At 34.4% G+C, this 17,222-nt stretch overlaps 2 protein-coding genes across 2 annotated transcripts in view; one reads left to right on the forward strand and one right to left on the reverse strand.

Moving 5' to 3' along the window:
* Positions 1-17,222, reverse strand: part of LOC134850944 (centrosomal protein of 164 kDa-like) — a 556,693-nt gene that overhangs the window by 413,918 nt on the left and 125,553 nt on the right. The window lies entirely within an intron of this gene.
* LOC134851056 (clotting factor G beta subunit-like) overlaps positions 1-17,222 on the forward strand; it is a 34,466-nt gene that overhangs the window by 16,361 nt on the left and 883 nt on the right. The window contains exon 4 of the mRNA XM_063866955.1: positions 8,191-8,406. Coding sequence (XP_063723025.1) covers positions 8,191-8,406 — 216 coding nt within the window. The remainder of the gene's footprint in view (positions 1-8,190; positions 8,407-17,222) is intronic.

Here is a 17,222-nt window from a genome sequence, read left to right on the forward strand (position 1 = left end):
ATTAGACCCAAATTTTCTCGTCAAAATTCTTAAAATTGATTGAAAAACATTTTAGGCTCGATAAGAGCAACCGGATGAAATGTTTCTTTTTTCCAATTTACTGGCTTGAGACTTTATTGTCCGACCACTGATTTTGGATTCGGTTCAGTTTTTTGTCCAGCCAGTTTGTCTATTTCAAGGAAAGCTCCTTTGGGGTCAAGTATGGTATCATATCTAAGTAATTTTGATAGTGCGCTGGATTCTAAAATCAAAAAAGTGAAGCGTTCTTTCAGTGTCGAGAAAACGTGGCCTGAAATTCTCGGTTGGCGGACTATTTAAGACAAGTTAGATGAAATTAGACTAAAACGGCTGACATCGCAGTTCCATTTGGATAAGGTTTCAACGTTAATTTAGCTAATAGTTGTTCCATTTTGTCTTTTTTCTTTCCCATACTTTTTAGTCACACTTTACTAAAACGAGTGAATGAATTACGTAAATTTTTTGGGTGAATTACGATTTTCTTCTTTTTCTTTAGAACTTTCGACTACAATTCGGAATAAAGACTTTTTTCGGGCTAGCAACTTGTTCAACAGAATCACTTAGATCACTTGGTATCTTGCCTAATAATGAATTCAAATTTCGAACCCTCTCTGGCACAATTAGTCTGGAAGTTACGAAAACGCCTGGTACGCAAAAGATCTTGGATTCAAATCTGACCAGGAACCGTTTTTTTTCAAACGGGAAATGTTCCGTTGCAAACAATTGTCAGCTTATGTCCCGTTGCAAAAAAAAGTTGAGAACAGCTCCTCCTTTTTAGCGGCGACATGCTAATTTTTGAACAATAAAGTTTCGCCCTCAGAAAAATTTCCGTTTCTTGTCTGCTTTTTGAATCTCTTTTTACTTTTCTCAAAAATTTTGATATCAAGGGTTTAAATGAGGCAGCAGGCTGCTGGAATCCTTTGTATATAAGCCTTTGCTCACTCAAATTTGTTATGATCAAATTATCTGTTTCGTGCCGCATCATTTCAACCATATTAAAAATATCAAGATATCAAGACGTTACCTATACATTTAGCTGGGCTTCTAGTTTTATTCCAAAAGTCATGGCTTTCGAAAAAGTCAATTTTTTTTTGAAAACTACCCTTCTTTTATTTTACACGCTTTGGATAACTTTTTCCTCTATTTTGTTTTTATTTTTGTCAAAAAGTACTGTTCAATGTAGATATATTGATATCCACGAACATACCACGCACTTTTCTGTCTTCTTGCATGTACAGGTAGTCTCTTTCTTCGAAAAAGTCTGTGGGTGAATTTTCGACCCATATTTTCGGGCTTTTTCAATTTTCTCAGAAACTAACCCCCAAATCTGATATTTGAATTTCAATATAGAGAACGCTTTGTGAATTGCTTGACTGCAGAAGTGGTTAAACCTTCGGAAAAATGTAAAGTTTTGTGATTTTTGACCGTTTTGTCAATCTTTTTGACTTTCCTCGTAAACTACCCTCCCAAATCTGAGACTTTGGGTTCAATGCAAAAATTTTTTTGTGGTAAGGCCCCTGCATTAACGGCTATGCCAATACTTTTTCTACAAAACAAGTTAGAGTACTCGGAAAAGGCATAATTGAGAGTTTTAACTATTGCTTTGAAAAACTTTACCTTCTCTCGAAAACTACCCTCCCAAATAGGAGTATTTGAGTTCAATCGAAAAAAAAGAGTTGATACAGGCTACCCTGCAGAAACGAATACGTCCCATTTTTCATATAAAAAGTTCATGGCCCTCAAAAAAGTCAAGATTTTGATTTCTTGTCAGTTTTTTTTACTGTTAGCGAAAACTACCCAGACCAGACGAATCTGATATGAAGTTTATAATCGAGGCAGCTTGTTATGGAGAGCCTTCGTGCATAAACGACTTAGCCATTAAGTTTTTTCCGAAGCGTATTGTCTTGGAGTTTTCCAATGTCTCAAAAAACTTCATTCCTACTTGGTTTATTTTAGAAACAACTAAAGTTTTGGGCAAAGCCCATTTTTTAAAATTTTGAAATTACCCATTTTAACCTATAACCCGCATGAGAAAAACAAATTCAAAAAAATTGAACTAGAGCGTTCAGTCTTATTACCTAATTTTGTCTGCTAACACTGATACTTAAAAAAATGTGTGAGATTTGTTTTTTCCCATTTTATGTTTTAGACGCTTTGAAAAAAATTTTTCTTTCTTAATTGATTTGTTTCTCAAAAACCACTCAATTAATATCAAAAAATCATACCAATAGATAGACCGCCTACTCTAGTGTTTTCTTGCATATACAGGTAGTGTCTTTCTACCGTAGCCGCTTTCTACATTCGTCGTTTTTTTTTTCAATATTTTCTCGAAAACTTCATTATATTGAAGTTTTGTTTGTGAGGAGCTTGCCCAGAGAAGCGGTTCAGCCCAATTTTTTTCTCCATGAAAGTTTGACCCTCGAAAAAAAGGAAAATGTGCTTTTTGACCGTTTTGTCAAGTTTTGCTTTTTCTCGACTAATATTTTAGGTTTAGAATCTTTAGATTTTATCTGAGATCTTAGGTTCAGTGCAGAGAACGTGTTGCACTAGCGGATACGCCCGTATTTTTTCTTCAAATTAAGTTGGGGTCCGCGGAAAAGTCACAATTGCAATTTTTTGCCCATTTTTTTGAAAACTTGGTCTCAAAAACTTACTGTCTTAAAGTTGAGTGGCTGAGTTTAATAACAAAAAGGCTTGAGGGAGGATTCCCTCTAAAAGGGGTTAGTGATTTTAGGAGAAAAAAATTAATGACTCTCAGAAAAGTCAATGTTTGATTTCTTGTCCATTTTTGAAACTTTTTGCTTTTCTCAAAAACTACCCTCCCAAATACGAGATTGCAAGTTCAATGGTGAGAACGATTTGTGAGAAGCTCCGCTGTTTGAGCGGCTTTGCCCATCTTTTTTTCCTTAAGAAACAACCTTTCTATTCGCTCTGGTGGTTTGAATTGATTAAAAGATTAGGTAAGACTCCGCTGGATAAGCGATTATGCCCAAAGATTTTTCCACGAACAATTATGGCCCTCAAAAAAGTTCCTGTTTGATAAAAACAGGTATTATGAAAATGTATGGGATCGGGTTTTTGCTCCAACCACTGAAAATGGGGAAGAACTTCGTATTCGGGTGTAGTTTGGTTTTTCTTTTTGTTTGTCACTGGGTTGAGTGATATATCATGTTAAAGCCTTTTCAGTCTTAATTCGAACCACCTTAGAGCATTCTGCAAATTGTTTTCTTTTATCGAGAAAATTACTATGACTGTCTAATATGCCTTATATTTTGATATTATAAGTTATATTTTGACGTCAGATCACACCTAGCAGAAAAAACTACACTATTTTGTAATGAAATTTTTTAAAAAGGTTGTTTCTACAGACTATGTTCGGAAAATTCTGTGCTACTTGCACACTAACCGGCTATCTTTCCTTGTTTTTTTTAGACGGTTTGAAAAATTTTTTCATTTAAAAAAAAAACGTGTAGTGTTTCTCAAACACTACTCTATCAATTTTCAAAAAATGTACCAACCAATGGGAAGTCTGCCCACTTCCCTCTGTGCCTGCATAATTCCTCAGGCGCTTTAACCTTACATCACCTTCTACAGCTTTCGAAAAAGTATGTGTGTGTGTGTGGGGGAGGGGGGGGGGGGGTAAGCTTTTAACTCTTATTTGAAAATTTTTCTATTTTTCTTTTTTCTCATAAACTGCCCTCCCAAATCTGAGATTTTGGTTTCAGTGGGTAGAACGAGTTGTGTAAGCGGTTAATCCCAAATTTTTAAACAAAAAGTTATGATCTTCCAATAAAAAATTTTTTTCTCAATTTTTTTTTTGATTTTTTAAAACAGTTTCTCAAAAAATACTCTCCCAAATCTGAGATTTTCTCAGTAGCTACTCTATTAAATCTGATGTATTGGTTTCCTTGTGTAGAACGGGCTTATTAGAAGCTTCTCTGCATAAGCGGTTGCGTCCAATTTTTTTTGCACAAAATTATGGCTCTCGGAAAAGTCAAATTTATCGATTTTTGACTATTTTCTGTCATATTTGACTTGTCACAAAAACTATGAACGGGCTTTAAGAAGCTCACCTGCATAAGCGGTGACGACCAATGTCTTTTAAATTAAAAGGTATGATTCTAGGAAAAGTCAAATTTTCGACTTTTTGACCGTTTTTGAAACTTTTCCACTTTTCTCAACAACTACCCTCTCAAATCTGATGTTTCGTTTTCAATCGGAAGAACTGTTTGGGGAAGCTCCTCCCTACAATTGGTTGCGACCACTTTTTCGCACAAAAACTTTAATCCCTCGAAAAAGTCAAATCTATCGATTTTTTTACCGTTATTTGAAATTTTTTTGTCTCTTCTCGAAAACAATCCTCCCAAATCTGAGATTTTACTTTCAATAAGTAAAACAGGTTGTTGGAAGCCCCCTGCATCAACGTTATGCCCATTTTTTTAAATCAAAAGTTATATACTTCGTACTAGTAGAATTTTCGATTTTTGACTTTGTTTGAAACTTTTTGTTTTTTTTTCTCAAAAACTACCCCTCCCAAATCTGAGGTTTATTTCAATGGGGAAAAAAGTTGTGGAAAGCTCACCTGCATAAAAAACTACGCCCGTTTTTTTAAAATTAGAGTTTATTGCCCTCGGAGAAGTCAACTTTTTGATTTTTTGACCGTTTTTTGAATTTTTTTGACCTTTCGCGTGAACTATTCTTCAACTTCGGTTTTTTTTTCTAAATTTGTTTTCTTCAACTAGTCTGGGGTTATAGGTTCAATTAAGTTGGCAGGTTAAAAAAAATTCTTTGTTTTTTCTACCGAATAAGCCGAATATTTCTTACAAGAAAAGGTTTGACCTTCGGAACAGTCATGTTTGTGAGTTTTTGTGAGAAGTTTGATAAAACTGTCGAAACGTCACAAACATGACTTTCTGATGGTCGTAACTTTGTTTCTTGTGACAAAAATTGTGCTTATTGACTTAAAAAAAAACAATTTTTCCACAACATAAAACCCGTTTGAACATAAAATATCTGATTTTGAAGAAGAGTTTTCGAGAGAAGTCATTAAGTTTCCAAAAATTGCATTCAAAATAGGGGATTTTGGCTCCAATCGATAGAACAGGTTGTGAGAAGTTTATCTGCATAACCGGCTACGCTTTAGTTTTTATACAGAAAAAAGAATGACCCTCGGAAAAGATAATTTTTTCTTAACAAAATTTTTGACTTTTTTTGAAAGCTACAATCCCAAATCTGAGTTTTTGGGTTCTAAAAATTATCCGGCCCTATCTGAGACTTTTGGTTGAATAAAAAAAACGGGTAGCGGGAAGCTCCCCTGCATGATCAGCTATGCCCAATTTTTTCTACACAAGAAGTTATGGCCCTCAGAAAAATCAAGTTTTCAATATTTTGACTGTTTTTGATACTTTTTGACTTGTCTGAACAATTTTTTTTTACCAATATTTAGGTTTTGAGTTAAAGGAACTGACAAAATATGGAAAGTTCCCCTGTTTTATTGGCCAAGCCCAATTTAAAAAAAAATTTATATCATTCGAAAAGTCATGGAAATTAAAATTTTGTAATTCGTCTCCAATTCTACTGAGCCGAATTTGATATCAAGTGTTTAACCGAGGCACTTCATAGGGTTGTGGGGAAACCTTTGTTCATAAACGGCTACGCCAAACATTTTACACCAAAAAGTCTATGAAAGTTTCCATTCTTATTTTTTTTTAGAGAAGCAACTAAGGTTTTGTTATGCAGCCCAATTCTTGAATTTTGGGATTACCTCAATATCAGCATCAATACATTAAACTTAAACACTATCAAACAGCTACGCCCATTTCAAGCTGGGTGCCATATTATTAGCTTACTAAATACTAAGAACATCACTTTTCATAAGCATGAATAGTGGGCGAAGTTTTCAAAACTGTACCACATACATTGAAGGGCAGAAAGGAACATTAAAAATGTTTCCTTGATACGAACAGCTTGGTTTTTTCTGCATATATTCTTTCAGAAGTTAAAAGGAAAAGTTTTTTTTGGAGAACGATAAATAATAGCAGCGGAAATTAACTTAGTTATCAGCTCAGATTTTTTTCAGAACAATTATTGAACCAATCTAAAAAGTTTGCTTCCGAAAGACAAATCCTGTTTGATAAAAAACAGGTATTGAAAAACTATAAGAATTGGTTTTTTAAAAGGCCTGAAAAAAATCACTTTTTCAAAAAAGACGACGGGTTTTCATTAATCAAACGATTTAAAAAAAAGTAGTATCAATGAAAAGTATGCATACACACCTGTGTGCCTGCATCATGTTTTTTAAGTCTCTATATACCTTACACCATTTTGTACAGCCTTCAAAAATTCGCATGGGGTGACTATAGAAATTCTTCTAGTTTTTTCTTTCTTTCCAAGTTTTTCGAGTTTCTGCAATTTCTCAAAAACTAACTGATCAAATCTGAGATTTTGGGCTTAATGGAACAAACAGGTTGTTTAGATGGCTACGCTCAAGTTTTTGATATAAGAAGTGATGCCCTCAGACGTATTCCCTTGTTCCCTTAAATTGTAGATTTTTGAATGTTTTTGTGATTTTTTTAAATTTTTCTCGACTGCTACTCTAGCAAATTTTAGATTTTGAGTTCAATGAAATTGACAAAATATGAAAAAATCCCCGTTTTAGCGGTTATGCCCAAATTTTTTTACAAGAAAAGTTATGACCTTCGGAAAGTCATGGTTGTGGCCTTTGAACAATTTTTTAAACTTTTTGACTTTTCTCGAAAGCTACCCTCTCAAATCTGAGATTTTGGTTTCACTGGGTAAAACGGGTTGTTACAAGCTTCCTAGTTCGAATAGTTTGCTTTAAAAAACTCAAAACTTTTGCAAACTGATTCGATCTATGAATCATCTAGAATTATTTCATCGCTCAAAAAAATTAAATTTGTTGCCAGCCGCTTCGTTGCATGAAACAAGTTGAATCGCTTCAAAGTTTCATCTTTTGAGTAGCTTACTTAGAAAAAACAATATTTTTCAAAATGACTAATTTGCATAGGAAAACATTAACTGCTCCCCAACCAATTCGCTTCACGAAATAACTTGAAATATTGATTTTTAATCTTTTGGAGAAGTTGCTTAAAATTTAAGCGTTTCGCAAATTGATTCGCTCAATGAAACTACTTGTACTTTTTTTCAAAGTTGCATTCCTTGATAATTTGCTTGCATAGGAAAACGTTCACGTCCTAGACTTTTCGGTCTAAGAAACAACTTGAACTATTGATTTGCTCTGTGAAATACTTGATTTGAAATATTTCAAAGTTGTCTTTCTTGAATAGATTGCATAGAAAAAATTGAACACTTAGCAGAACGATTCTATCTGTGAATTAACTCGAATCATTTCAAAATTTCATTTTTTCAATGAGTTCAGTAGAAAAAACTCAAGTTCTTTTGCCACAAGATTTGCTTCATGAAATAGTTTGAAGCATTTCAACGATTTTTTTTAGCTTGAACTACTTTCTTCGAAAAGCTTGAGTTTTTAGCGAACTGTTTTGGCCTTAAATAGCTTGAAATATTTCAAAATTTGTATCTCGAGTAGTTGCTTAAGATCAACTTGAACTTTCAACGAACCAATTTGTTGTTGAATAACTTGAGTTATTCTAAAACTTATTAGCTTTCGTAGTTTTTTTAAGAAATTGGTTAATTGCGGACGAATACACTCTATGGAGTAACTTGAATTGTTTCAAAATTTCCTTGATTGAATAGTTTGCTTAGGAAAGCTTGAATTGGAAAGCATTTCATTTTTTGGACGACGATTCAGTATAAGAAAAAATTTGAGAAAGATTTTAAAACTGGTTTGCTTGAATGGCTTCAAAAATTGTCCGAACTTTCTGCCATCCAGTTTGCTTCATTATATAATTGAAGTATCTTTATTTACATATCTTGAATAGCTAGCTTAGAAAGTTTAAATTTTTGCGAACGGATTTGGTGTATGAAATTTAAAATTTTTCATGCCAATTTACGTCATGGCTTAATTTGAAAAAGTTCGAAGTTTACTTGCTTGAATAGCTTGATAAAAACAACAATTGTTTTTGCGAACCAATTGATTTTTGTAGACAAGTAGATAAAACATTTGGACATGAAGATCGATTCGCTTCGAGAATAAATCGATACTTTTTAAAATAACTAATTTCTCCTTTTTAGGCTTATTTAAGAAAATAAAGGGGCAACCACCAGCAGATCTAATCCAAAAAGGCAGAAAGTTCTTGGAAGGCAAAAAAACCAGCTTAGTTCAAGAAAAAGAAGTACACGAGTCCGTGGATAATGTGTCGTGCAACCCGAAACTAGGCCTCACTAATTTTTACAAGCCTGCGCTTCACCTGTGTCTTCATGGACCCAATACACATTACGGTGACTCAGGTACCATCAGAAACAATCGGTTTGCTTCAAACCACTTTGATTGAAATTAAGAAACCTACTTACGTCGCGTGTTTGTTTTTGTTTTTAATTAGGAAAATGTTGGAAATGTTCACGCTCAAAAATTGATTTTTCACCGGTTAAAAATAAAATTCAATTTATTAGTTTGCTAAATAGCAATGGCGCGGAAAAAACATAAACGATAGGTAGTTTCAAAAAAAAGAGTTCCCAACAATTTTTTTAAACAATTTTGCCTAGTTGCTCGCTAGTTGATTGAATTTCATGAGCATGGTTCTGACGATACCGCAACGAACGACAACTCGCAAAATTTAAGAACAGCTACAACTCGCAATTAAATTAACTTGAAAATTTCGGTTTAAGGTCGCCGCTGGAAGAGCTGCGTTGCCATTTTGCGGCAATAACCGGCTCCGATTTTAATTAAAATTCTGCCCTCTGTCGGCAAACTCGCAGCACGCTGGTGCGACAATGACGTTGATATATTGAGAGCTGTCTCTTAATGCGAGTTGTCTTTTATTGCAAGTTGTCTTTTCTTGCTAGTTGTCTTTTCTTGCTAGTTGTGGCGTTTCGGGTTTTGACAGACACATTTTGACCAATTTTAAATATAATTTACTCGAGCAAGACATTAATTAAAATGTTGATTATTAGAATTCACAGCAGAATAAAAAAGCTACACATAGGCATTGTTGCTATAACAGATTTAAATAACTCTAGGTTGTCATAATGCAATTAGATTTTGCTTGGTGAACATTTTAACTATTGTGATTACATTTTTTCTTCATACCTTAATTCAAAAAATATTGCATTCAGCCATAATACCCCATAATACAACTAAAAATAAAACATTTGAAATGGGGGAGGGGGGTTGGAAAAAAGGTGGATTGGAAAAAGATGCCATAAAATGGGGCGGGGCGAAGGCGTCTTAGAAAAAAATTTAATGGTTGTTCGTCCTAAAATGGATTTCATAAATTAATACTGAAAGGGGACCCTTTGGTTGTTGAAGGGGTCGAATACCTGAGGAGGACGACGTGCGCCCCGCCCCCCTTCTTCCCTAAATCTCTTCTGCACACCCCCCCCTCGTTTAATTAAAGTTACTGAAAAATTCTGAAGTAAACTGAGTAAAATGCTGAGTTTCAAATTATTAGCTTTTTTTATCTACATTTTGATCCCATGATCTGGTTTTCCTGTATGTCAATGCTTTATAACATTAACAAGAAAGATTTATGAAATTAACTTTATATTAGAACGAAAATGCTACATATACTAAACAGATATAGAATAATACTGGCTAGCCCATGGTGTGGCTTGACGGTTTGATCTCCAAGGGACGGGGCTTTGCTTGTTTAAAGTATAGAAAACGTAAAACTAATGCTGATTAGGCTCAACATACAAATGCAATTGATTAGAAAACAGTTGGCAATGAAAAATACAGGAGCGGATCTAGGATTTTCTCGAGGGGGGATTTTCAAAAAATTTTAGAACATTTTGAAGACCTTTTTCAGGTCGACCAAGTTCTTTTTCCGTTTTCCGAGTTCTCCTATAGCACTAAAAAGATGCTGTTTTGGCCAAACTTTCTGCGCCGCAGGTACAATTTTAAAAAACAGGCCAAAAAAACATTTTTTCGGCCCTTTTTGGAAAACTTTGACAAAAAAATCGCGCGCGCTGGAATTTTTTTTTGGCGCGCGCTGGAAAAAGAATTCATCTAAATTCCACGGAAAATCTAGACCCCCTCAAAGTTAGTATATATTGGCGCCAAAGGCGCCTTTAGAAAAATTTAAGGGTCGGTCGGCCAAAAATTGATTTCTTAAAAAGTACCAAAGGGGGGACCAAAGGGGGGGGGGGGGCAGGGAGTCGAATCCTTGAAGGAGAGGGGCGTCCGCCCCCGCCCCCCTAAATCCGCCCCTGGAAAAATATGTTATCGATATGTTTGGAACTAAATTTGATTTCATATGCAAGACCAGGCCTGAAAATCCCGCTTTTGTCATTTTTTTTGAAAAAGTTGCTATTTCCATGAAATTTATATGAGTTGCAAAATATTTTAACCCTCTGGCTTAACCGATTCCGTAACCGAATCTCTGTCTTAAAAAAAATTTTTATGAAAAAGATTTTATGCAGATTCAGCATAAGATTTGTCTTACACGAGCATAATTCGGGAATTGAGGTCAAGAGCAGTTCGGGATTGAACCCCAGCACTCTACCTCAAAATCAAGGGCTAAAGTTTCTGAAAAAGTTCAATTTTGGACAGCATTGGTCGGATTTCATTTTTCGCACAATAAATAAAGACGAATCAGATCCCTACCTTTCCAATCCAAAAACTAGAATTTTTTAGATGGAAAAAATATCAAATTTCCTGTTTGACAATAAAACAAGTATTATAAAAATGAATGAAAATGAGTTGATTTTTTTGACGCTTTGAAGTTTTCTCCATTTTACAAAAAACTATTTTTACCAATTTTTAAATGATTAAAAGCCCTCATTTTTATTCCACAATACCTTACCTTTCTACAGCCTTCAGTCGGTGGGGTGAATATGTTGCCCTTGATTTTTGATTTGAAACAAATTTGAATTTTATTTTGGCCATGCACAAGTTTCTTTACACAAAGGATTTATGGTCCTCAAAAAAGTCAGTTTTTCAACTGTACGACTATTTTTTGAACTTTTAAAATTTTTCTTGAAAACTACTCTCCCATTTGAAAACTTAAGAGCTCAAGAAATGGATTTGGGAAGCTCCTGGATCTAGGAAGCGTGGTCACAAAAAAATTATGGCACTCAGAATAGTAAATTTTTCTAACCATTTTTCTGAAATTTGTAAATTTTGTTCAAGCTTTGCGAACTACCCTGCCGAACCTTAAAAGTCAATTTTTTTTAAATGTTTTGAAGCTTTTCGCTTTCAAACCTGAGAAATGGGCTCAAACGTTGGAACAAATTGCTTGAAATTCTCCTGCGTGAATGGCTACGTCCAAAAATTTTTAACAAAAAAGTAAGTACTTGCAGAAAAGTCAAAAGTTTTTATTTGTTGACAGAGTTTTGGCCTCTTTTCCAGTTTCCCAACCTCTCGCAGTTTAACAAAATTGAGCTGTTCAAAAATTGTTCACACGGCATTTTGCAAGTAAAAATTTTTGTAAAAGTGAGTTCACCTGACATGTTTTAATGCAGTTTAAAATCTTAAGAGTAGTTTCAAATAGACTTTCATATATTGAATTTTAGAGTGACTTTTTCACTGTTGGAAACTTTTGACTTTTCTCAGAAACTATTCTACCAAATCTGAGATTAAGGGTGCAATCTGAAGAACAGGCTACTTTTGTCTTGTAAAAGTAGCTATGACAGGAAGCTGCGACTCTTCTTTTTGAAAACTTGGTACATCTTGTAAGAAAAGAGAAACTTTAATCTTTCATTGATCCTTGAATTTTTTCAAACTTTTTCCTTCTACTCAAAAGTAGCCTTGTAAAAATGAGATCAAAAAAATCATTCACAAAAAAATGATCATGGGAATTTTTCCTTCATAAATAGTACCGCGGCTACGAACTCAATCAAAAAACAGGTTGTACTAATTTTCCAGCAGAGGCAGCCTAGCTACAATTTTTTTGTTGAACAACAAAATCAAAACAATGATTTTTTAATTGTCTTTTGGAGATTTGTATACAAAAACGCCCTCTTTAAAAATTGAGGCGTACAACTCTTTCCTGCCAAAACGGTTACACCTCTTTTTAAAATCCGATGCGTCCCGAAAAAATGCCAATTTTTAACAGTGTTTTTCATTGTTTTTGGGAAGATTTTTGTTTTCCTTCGGAAATTGATATTAAAACTGATTGATAGAGTAGGCAGTAGACATCTCCTCTGGCTAATTACTTATTTTAACGCAGAAACATCTAATGTCTCAGGAGTAGCTCATTTTTCGACTTCTTGATATTTACGCATTTCATCATGCGTCAAATCAACGAGCTTTTCAAAAATATCAAACTGACATTCCAGCTGGGCCCATGAGACCAAATCCGAGTTCAAAATTTCAGCCTAATGAATAAGGTGGCGGGATTTTTTTTGCGCAGTAGTAGCAACTCCTTAGTTTTGTAGGAAACTATGTTTGTTCCTTGGCAAAAATTAGGTTTAAAAAACTTTTACGATTTGCAACTTTCAATTTTTTCACTCTTAAAAACTACCCTGTCGATTTCGAGAATGAGGGTTTAGTCGAGCACTGCATAAGCCTCACTGCGTAAATGGCTCTGCGGCTAAGCATGCAGTCGATAAAACAGGTTCTGAGAAAATTTCGTGCTGAAGCAGCTTTCAAATTTTTGAGACTTGGAACACTTTTTCAAAACAGTCTCCGCCATTTCTGAGGTTTAATGTATCGATTTAAAACACATGATGCAGAATTACATCCTATTTTTTCGATTTTTTTCTATTTTTTGAAAAAGCCATGAGAAATTATCGCTGTTTGGAATTTTAAAATTAAAAAATATATTTTCTTTTTTTTTTCAAAAACTATCCAGCCAAATATTGATTTCGGTTAAAAATGGGTATTAGGCGGCTCCACTACGTAAGCAGCTAGACCCTCATTTCATAAAATCTTTGCATTTCAAATTGCATCAATATTTTTTCCATATTATTTCAAACTGGTTATCTCCAGTTTTAGATGGGACCTAGTTGATCTAGGTCGAGCAAGCTTTTTCAGTAAATTCCTACATCGGTTTCATTCAGTGGCTTGATAATCTTGAAAACTTTTGATCGGCTCGCCCCGTCGTTGGTAACATTCCGCATCGTTACAATCGTTAGCACTACCTTTTCGCCGTAACGCCGTCACTTTGAACTGCTAAACCATACCTGTTAGGCTATAAATTACTGCAACTTTACTGGAAACTTAGACTCTCACAAGTGAAATTTCACAAAAATATATTTGATGTAGAACTTTCTTTCACGTACGATGACTTAAATTTTGACTAATCATCCCGTTTTTGGCTGCATACCGCCGAGACCGTTAACACTACTGTTCGGATGTGACTGGATGAATCCTTAATTTCAGTTTCAGGTTCTCGTTTCAATTTGAAAGCAATTAACCAAAAAAACTTTCTTAAAAACTCCCGAAGCAATAATAAGAAAAACTATTAGAAAATGGCAAGATGTCTTAAAATTTTCGAGCAAGCATATATCGAATACGATAAAAATTCTTCACGGAAACAGATAACTGTCGCTCCAAAAGAAATCAAAGTTTAATAGAGGATAAAGTTAACATATAACGTCCTAAAAACCCGAATAATTTTTAGTTCAAACAGGATTCTTAATACTTGATACAAACGACGAAAAATTAGTTTCATTGATAACGATTTTAGACAACTTGAAGCAATAGGTTTGTTTAAATTGATAGTTTTTTTAGTCCAACTGTTTGTTTTCAATCTGTTCCCCAGGCACAGAGCTGGATAACTGTTAAAGTGGTCCTCTCATTTGTTATCAGACTTTCCCTTGACATGTATTTTTGTAATGCAGCAATCAAAGTTTCTTTAGTTTTTGAACAAATTAGTCATTGATCTCAGTATAAAAAAAACTATTTTTTAGGACAAACATTGAATGCCAAAACAAATTTACAAGAGTATCTAAGTACGGTTCAAGTTTAAGTTATAAGTTAATTCAGCACTGAGATCCCTGAGTATAAGTTTCAGCGAAACAAAATTTCAGACCACAAGATTGAAACATGAGGTGATCATGTAGTAAACTATCGATTTCTGGTTCCATTTGAATTCGTTTGTTCCCAGAAGCCATTCAACTGCGCTTCTAAGATTGGTTTGTTGACTTCCAGCGAATTTCGACACAAAGTAGCTCCTGCGAAGAAATTGAATGCCAGGCAGAGGCTTATGCTGGTTTAAGGAAGCAGGAGATCAAAACTCAGTCGATGAAGAGTCAACTTGAGCTTAAAATTAATGTCAACGAAAGCCGCCAACAGCTGACCAAAGACAGAGTAGAAGAGACTGCATACTAACAGGCAGTTTCAGAAATCAGTGGATTTGCCGGAGCAGTCCAATTTTTGCGCTAGCATATCAAGAGGAGCAAATAGACGAAGACAGAAGAGGATTTGACTCAACACTCAATTGCCAGCGCACAAAATGATTGAGTTTTAACCCCGCTCCAATATGTCAACATGTACTCTGCTTCTGATTTCCTGTTCGTTTTAAAATCAAATGTCCGTTGTCTAGGAAAATAAGCATGCTGCAAAAATTCAAATTAATGTAAAATTTTTCAATCTGATGGTGAGTTCTTTTTCCAGCAAATCTTAATTTGCAAGTGTTATTACACTTAAATCATTCATTCCCCAAGTACAGTTAATTTGACAAACTTCAGCAGCAGTAACTAACTTATCCAGAATGTTCTTTGCCTGGTCTATCTCCACACATGCATCATGACGATCGCTCAACAGGCGTGATTTTTTGTCACAACATCCAACATCGTTTGCCAGTATTTTTTAAATGAAAAAATGGCGTCGGCTCATCTTTTGAATGTTGCATTTCCTCCATCCACTCATTGTCACAATGATCAATTTTTAAATCGTTCTTGAATAATTTACTCACCGTTAGTGACCCAAGGCTGTTAGTCAAGTCTCAATGGTTTGATTACAAACGAACTTCGCAAACTGTTGATACAAGCAAAAAGCCTCACTTCATTCAAGGTTTAGCTAAATTCTTGTCAATAGATCAGCAAGGTTTCATGCCAGAGTGTACCCGAGTCGAGATTTTTCGAGTGTACCCGAGTCGAGAATTGAGCGGTTTTTGACAGTTTTTTTTTAGATAAACCACTCAAAACCGTTCAAATCTTGCGCGGTTTTTGAGCGTTTTTTTTTAAATAAAAAGTGGAAGATTCGTCATCATCAAAACAAATGTTTCAAGTTTTGAACAACTTTTGTGAAAATAAAAAAGTAGCCTAGTCCGAGGTTGAACCGAATACCCTGAACAATTTTTTGTGAGTATTGGAAAACATCTTAGCGAATCTATACCCTTAGCTGGATCTGCCTCAAGGCATTTGGAAAAAAAAAACCTTCTAGTTTTGTAATTTTTAAAACTGATGGACACGAAATCAACAAAATCATCACTGCCCTAAAACCAAAATCTTCTTGTGGTCATGATGGGCTATCAACAAAAATGATTAAACGGTGTGCACCGGTCATCTCTGTTTTCTCGGCGAAATTTTTCAACAAATGTATTGATAGTGCTTATTTTCCCGACTCATGCAGAATTGCCAAAATTATTGCTATTTTCAAAGATGGAAGCAAACAAAGTGCTTGCAACTGTCGACTTATTAGCCTACTGACGTTCTTCAGCAAAATCTTTGAGAAGTAACTTCATAAAAGAATGTTGTCTTTTATCAATAAACACAATACTATTATACCAGAGCAATTTGGTTTTCGTGAAAAACATTCTTGCATCCATGCAACTGCAAGGGTAACTGATTTTATGAGGAAGACAACAGATCAAAATATATGGGATTAGCACTTTTCATAGACTTGAAAAAGGCATTTGACACAGTTGACCACACAATTCTTTTAGAAAAATTAAATGCATATGGTTTTCGAGGCAAATTTAATGATCTCATTTTAAGTTATTTAACAAATAGACAGCAATACGTAGAAAATACGAAGAGTAGATCCTATAAAAAACCAATAGAATGTGGGGTGCCCCAGGGATCTGTTCTTGGTCCACTTTTTTTCTTACTATATATCATTGATATTAACAACATCGTAACAAAGACTGAAATAAGCCTTTTTGCTGATGATACTGCCATTCTTGCATCTCTTCCAACGTCGAGAACATCCGATGATTTTAAGAATGATTTAGGGAAAACAGATGACTGGTGCATTCGTAACAAATTGTCGATTAGCTCTACAAAATGTAAAATTTTATGTTATGGTGAAACTTGTTTTGATACAAAATTTACACTGGGAGGTGAAAATGTTAGTTTTACTAAATGTTTCAAATATTTAGGTGTTCAAATTGATCATCAACTTAGATTTAACGAGCATGTTAAAATTGTCTGCAAAAATTAGCAAGATTTATTGGGATCATGTACAAAGGCCGTTGTGTATTTTCAAAAAAAATGTTATTAAAGTTTTATTTAGCTTATGTGGTACCAATAATATCATATGGTCTTCTAATATATGGTAGTACTAGCAAAACAAATCTGAAAAAGGATACTGCAAACAATTTTTTTTAAACGAAAATTTGAACATCTTACTTCGAAATTTAATGAACTTGGTTTAGAAACAGTTCATAAAATCTATTTAAATCAATTGTTGAAAGAGACAGTTTTCCTATACCTGAAACGTTCTCCATTAGAATATTTGAAAAATAATAAGTTCAGTTATCGAAGAAGTACGTTTTCTACCTCAAATGGAATGATTCTCTTTTACCGCTGCAAAACAAAAATGATGGAAAATTCTCTCTCTTATAAAATTGTGAAATGCTTCAACTTTTTGATGTCAATAGGCTTCTTCCAGATAACATTGAAACTTACTCTGATGAAAAACTGTCAAACTTTTTCAAAAATTATCCAGGAAAACTACATTATTGATAATGTACAGCTGATCGATAATTTTTTCTAATTAGCATGAATTTATATATGTCGTTGCTTAATTGTAATAGTTATCCCTGGGGGTAGCTACTTGTTAGGCTGAACAGCCTGTTCTAGCTACCCTGATGCAGTGAATGATTTTGCAGAATGTACTTTCTTCACTGTATCGAATAAACGGTCTTTTACCCCGACCTCACGCAAGCATCAATTTTATGGTGTAGCGAGTGGTTTTACTAGGTTGATTAACAAGACCA

The sequence above is a fragment of the Symsagittifera roscoffensis genome, chromosome 7, assembly GCF_963678635.1.
Source record: "Symsagittifera roscoffensis chromosome 7, txSymRosc1.1, whole genome shotgun sequence".
Taxonomy (NCBI): domain Eukaryota; kingdom Metazoa; phylum Xenacoelomorpha; order Acoela; family Convolutidae; genus Symsagittifera; species Symsagittifera roscoffensis.